The sequence below is a fragment of the Plectropomus leopardus genome, unplaced genomic scaffold, assembly GCF_008729295.1.
Source record: "Plectropomus leopardus isolate mb unplaced genomic scaffold, YSFRI_Pleo_2.0 unplaced_scaffold6231, whole genome shotgun sequence".
NCBI lineage: Eukaryota > Metazoa > Chordata > Actinopteri > Perciformes > Serranidae > Plectropomus > Plectropomus leopardus.
In genome coordinates this window covers 1-5,025 of record NW_024668522.1, presented here as the reverse complement: position 1 = coordinate 5,025, position 5,025 = coordinate 1, and the positions used below count along the sequence as shown (strand labels likewise).

General features: G+C 34.6%; 1 protein-coding gene across 1 annotated transcript; it reads right to left on the bottom strand.

Moving 5' to 3' along the window:
• Positions 1-1,086: 1,086 nt before the first annotated feature.
• Positions 1,087-4,682, bottom strand: LOC121939827 (RING finger protein 145-like). The gene is made up of 4 exons (XM_042482765.1): positions 4,420-4,682; positions 3,927-4,190; positions 2,223-2,331; positions 1,087-1,196 (listed from the first exon to the last, which is right to left on the bottom strand). Exons 2-4 carry the CDS (start codon positions 4,093-4,095, stop codon positions 1,094-1,096), a joined length of 381 nt encoding a protein of 126 aa, XP_042338699.1. The 5' UTR covers positions 4,096-4,190; positions 4,420-4,682; the 3' UTR covers positions 1,087-1,093.
• Positions 4,683-5,025: the final 343 nt, after the last annotated feature.

Sequence of the window (5,025 nt, the reverse complement as noted above, 5' to 3'; positions counted from 1 at the left end):
TTTTTCTAACACAGACATCATTTTTAAGCAAACCTTGATTTAATCTATTGAAACCAGAAAAATATGTCTTAAGAATATTATTGGGTTTTTCAGGTAATTTTCAGGTAATTCTCTCTTTTTTTTTCTTTTTACATTTATTTTCAGGAAATTTTCTTTCACTTTTTAATAAACGTGTTGCCAACTTTTGGATCATTCCTTCTTTCATGTCTCATTTCTGTCTTCCCATGTTTCTGAAGCCATATTTTTCAGGTTTCAAAAGGTTAAGTCAAGGTTTAACATGATATTTCAGTATTCTGAACACACTGAGGAAGAGGCATCCTGCTCTTCGTCAAGCAGGATGCTGCTCAAAGACGCCTTAAAGAAACATTTCACACCCCAAATGACTATTTGTATATCCATCACTCACCTAAGTTAAGTTTAATTCGTGATTAAATGTTTGTTTTTCTCACATGCCTCCAGTGAATGAAGAATCCAAAAACCCTAAAGCACTTCAGCTTCATCTGACAGTGAAAACACGCTACTGCTCTGTGTGTGAGACTGTTCATGTGGAAGCGTTTTAAGTATTTTAGCAGAAGTGCATTTGTTTATGAAGTACTGATGGAGTAGATAAATGGATTATACTTCACGAATTGTGTGTGAGTTTGTGAATTAATGTTTTGTTATAGTTTCATTTGCTAAATCCAGTCGGTCAAATATTGTTCACAGATCATCATGTCAAATTCTTAAGAAGTTTTCAGATATATCAAACATGTAAGGAGGAATTTTGGGTGAAGATATTGGACATGTCTGCACTGAGTAAGATGTCAGACATGTCCAGGCTGGGGACTGTTAAACATGTCCACGCTGAGGCGGACTGTCGTACATGTCCGCGCTGGGTACTGTCAGACGTGTCCCCACTGAGCGAGATTTTGGACATGTGTATAAAATGCTGCACAAAGACATCTACAATATATTTCCATTTGACAATCAAAATACGGAGACATATAATTTCAAGAGTGGAACAAATCAATACAGAACATCTATTACTGACACATTTTGGAATAAGATGATTTTTCCAACCCCAAAGTTTGGAAAAGAGGGGAAAAAACAGGTTTCAGGACTTACTGGTCATCGCAGAGACAAATCTGTTAAAGGCCAGAGAATCACGGTACACGGCTCCTTCATAACCGTACTGCAGCTCCTCACGAACATAATCCCTGCAAAATAAAACAGAAAAAAGCAGATTTTATAATCATAAATATTCACTGTTTTTAAGCAGACATTTGACATTAAAAGAATATCATCATTATTTTATGCTGATTGTTTGATTGTTGCTATTTTCAGGAACAGGATTTATTATTAAATATGTTTAACATTGTTGTGTTTTTTTAAATACATATGTGTTGTTTTGTATGTTTATGTGTATTTATAAGTTGAATTCCTTGTATGCAAAACAAATTTAAGATTTTTTTATAATATTTTTGTACATTCATGACATTTCCCATGAGCCTCTATTTAAGTAAGCTATTACAAATATTAATATTTATTTATTTATGTAATGTTTTTTCTTTTTGGTGACTATTTTTTTTTAATTTTATGATTCTCTTGATATGTCAAATAAGTGTTGATATGTCAAAAAATTTCTTTAAAAATGTTTTAAAAAGGACATAAAATCAAGTAAATTCAAAGCTCAAATTAATAACTTGATCACAAAGATTTGATAGGAGAATATTAATTAAATAACATTATAAGTTTCAATGTTGCGCTTATCTTAGTATGTTTTTTTTAATGTATTCTTTGATCCTCTTTTACTTTGTAAAGTGTTTTTGAGTTTTTTGAAAAGCGTTCTATAAATAAAATGTATTTTCATTATTATTATTATCCTACTAAAATCTAAAATAATCCCTGAGGTGACAGTTAAAGTTTTTACCACGTTTATTTCTTATATCGATCAGTTTCGTCATTCATATATTTCTGCCCAAATAAGTTTTGTTTGCTCTTTTTACAGTAACGAGCCTTTAAGGAACCGCCTGGATGTTCTCACGTAACAACGCGCGACACGACACGGTCCCCTAAAAATAAATACCAGGCTGAAGGAAACTGGATCCACACAGAAGGAGGAGCGCTGAGGCCGCAGCCGAGCTTTGACAGAGGAGAAAACTGATCCTGGTACAATAAATCTAGGACGTCCAGCAGTTGTAGTAGTAGTGATAGTAGTAGTGATAGTAGTCGTAGTATCTCACTTGGAAATCTGATGCCCCATGTACAGGAGAAGAGCAGCCAGGATGTGGAGGTAGAGCGTCACGATGTGTCTCAACGGCAGAACCAACACCACCAGGTTTATCAGATGACCTGAAAGGAAATAAAATGATCACGTGACGTTTTCTGTGTTTGAGGAAGTCAAGAGTGATGATACTAGCAGGTAGTCTTTAAATACAAGATACACACTAAAAAGGAAAGGAGGGGTGATTCACATCCAACTATTGCAATCCAGTATTCATTCATTTGCATTTTCAAGGTATTCTGATTAGTATTTAAAGTTATACAAATACAATAAATCTCACACTTGGAAAAATAAAATAAAATAAATTATACCTCCCCATGTTTCTACTTCAACGAAGCCCCTTTGCTACAGAATCAAACACATACATATGAACAATCCTATTTGACAAAAAACTTGTGGGTGAGATATGAAATAAAAAAACAGTACGATAAAGTAAAAAAAAAACTAAAAGGAAAAAAACATAAATAATTCTAAAAATGAGCATAAAAAAACATGTAACACATCCTGTTTGTTCCTGAAAGAAGAAAAAGTAACATAAAAATTCAAATGGTAAACTACATATGGTTTAGCTTCTCTTCCTGGTTTTCACAAGACAAATCAATTTACAAAAATAGTTTTGATCAACACAATGAAAAAAATGTGCACCAGACATGAAATCTTGCAGAATTTCAGCACATTTTTGTTGACATTAAGGAGGAATCTGATTACATCAGAAAGAACACTGACTCCTCAACACCTGACATTTAAGAGAAGTCAATTATCAACATGAAACAGCTCAAACCTGACTGGAAAACAGTGTACAGCATCAAAACGCAGCTGCATGTTTAACCCTTTGACACCAGACCAAATTGTCTGGCTTTCTTTCAAAAACATGGGAAGAGGGCAAATAGAAACTTAACAAGAAATGACACCAAAACTTGCAAGAAATTAGTTAAAAATTACAAGTAAAATTCCCTCAAAATAAGCAATAATAATTCTTCTTATACTTATTATTCACTAATTTTAAACATATAATTTTGAAAATATATAAATCTGAACATTTTTCCTAGTTTTTATGATAATATCCAATTATTCCCCCCAGTTAATTTTCATATCATTTTTTGGTCACTGTGTACTTTTTCACTGTGTATCTTTTTTGGAATTTGAGGAATATTTCTTTCCAGGTTTCTCATCATGTTTTCCCCTGTTTTCAAATTAAATCAAACCATTTTGTCTCAAGTTTCTAAGGTTCATATGCTTGTGAAAGGCCTCTGAATGCAGCTTTTATTATCAGCGTGCAGAATACAATGAGATGTCATTTGCTGCATTCTTGCCTGTGTCTTATAATAAAAAATAGCAGATATAGAAATATTAAAATAATAGAAATATAAAAATAAACACAACATAAACCAGACACTATGAGACAATTAAACTCGTGCATTTACCTCCATGTGCAATAAGTGTATATATATTTTTTAAACTGCTGAGTTTGGCACCTTGTTGATACTATTTTGCATTTTTTTTTACTATTTATATTGTTCTTTTGCTGCTTTATCCCTGTACACTCCTGGCTGCTGTAACAATGCAAATTTCCCCACAGTAATAGAGGATGATATTATCTTAAATAAAAAATACTGCACTAATTGTGCATGTGGGTAACATTTAAACATTTTATCATACTCACCAATGTAGTACATGTTCCAGATGACATATTTGTATTTGAAGAGCATGTCTTCATTTTTGGCCTTGAGGTGCTCCGTTAACCCTTCAATGTCACATTTGTAGAGCAGGTCCAGCAGCAGGATGCTCGGCACCCTCAGGGCGACGTTGGCCAACTCTTCCAGGCGAGGCATCTTTCAAACCAACTTTTTTGATGGTGTGTGAGACGAGTGTGTGTGTCACATGCTGTCAGCTGTACGTGTCACTGCTTTGCTCGTCTTCTTGTCATCTGAAAAAAAAAGGGAAAAAAAACACAAAAAAACTTCATGTCAGGCTCCTCAATGACTTCCTCTATGAGCAGCCAGGCCGTCGTTTCGCTGTGAATTTGGTGCTTTATCGTCACATTGAAGCCTTTAATCAACAATAAAATAGTGCAGAAGTAAACTTGCGATTTAAGAGATCTCAGTGATAAAGCTTTAAAGCAGCTGGTGTGTCTAAACTGATAATAATTCACTTACTTTGCGCGGTGACAGACCTCACACACGAACAGCCGTGAGCTAGCTAGCTGCTGCTGCTGTCGGTTAGCTTTCACAGCGACCAGCGACATGTTTTCATTTCACAGCAACAGCCGACGAAACACTCAGCCTTTCTGCCGCTTCCGCTCGTCAAAGACAGTCAGAAACCGCCGCCATCGGAAAAGTTTAATCAAACAGCCGAAACTAAACGATACGAGTGAAAGTAAAGAGACTTTCAGTGTAATGTTATGATTCCACTCGCTTGCGTGGCCATTTTCCGTGTACACGTCATGGCGAAATAAACCAATCAGGGTCGGGTATCCTCGATTTCAAAATAAAAGTGTTAGGATATTCCAGTTTACACTACTACTACTACTACTACTACTACTACTATTACTACTACTACTACTACAACCATTACTACTACTACTACCATTACTACTACTATAACCATTACTACTACTACTACTATTACTACTATTACTACAACCATTACTACTACTACTACTATTACTACTATTACTACTACTACTACTACTACTACTACTACTACTGCTACTATTACTACTACTACTACTACTACTACTACTAATGCTACTACTAATACTA

Coding starts and splice junctions, on each gene's coding strand:
- LOC121939827 (XM_042482765.1), bottom strand. CDS start 4,095: ATGCCTCGCCTGGAAGAGTTGGCCAACGTCGCCCTGAGGGTGCCGAGC. Junction 2,332..3,926: donor CTGGAACATGTACTACATTG/GTGAGTATGATA, acceptor ATTTCCTTTCAG/GTCATCTGATAAACCTGGTG. Junction 1,197..2,222: donor ATGGGGCATCAGATTTCCAA/GTGAGATACTAC, acceptor TTTATTTTGCAG/GGATTATGTTCGTGAGGAGC.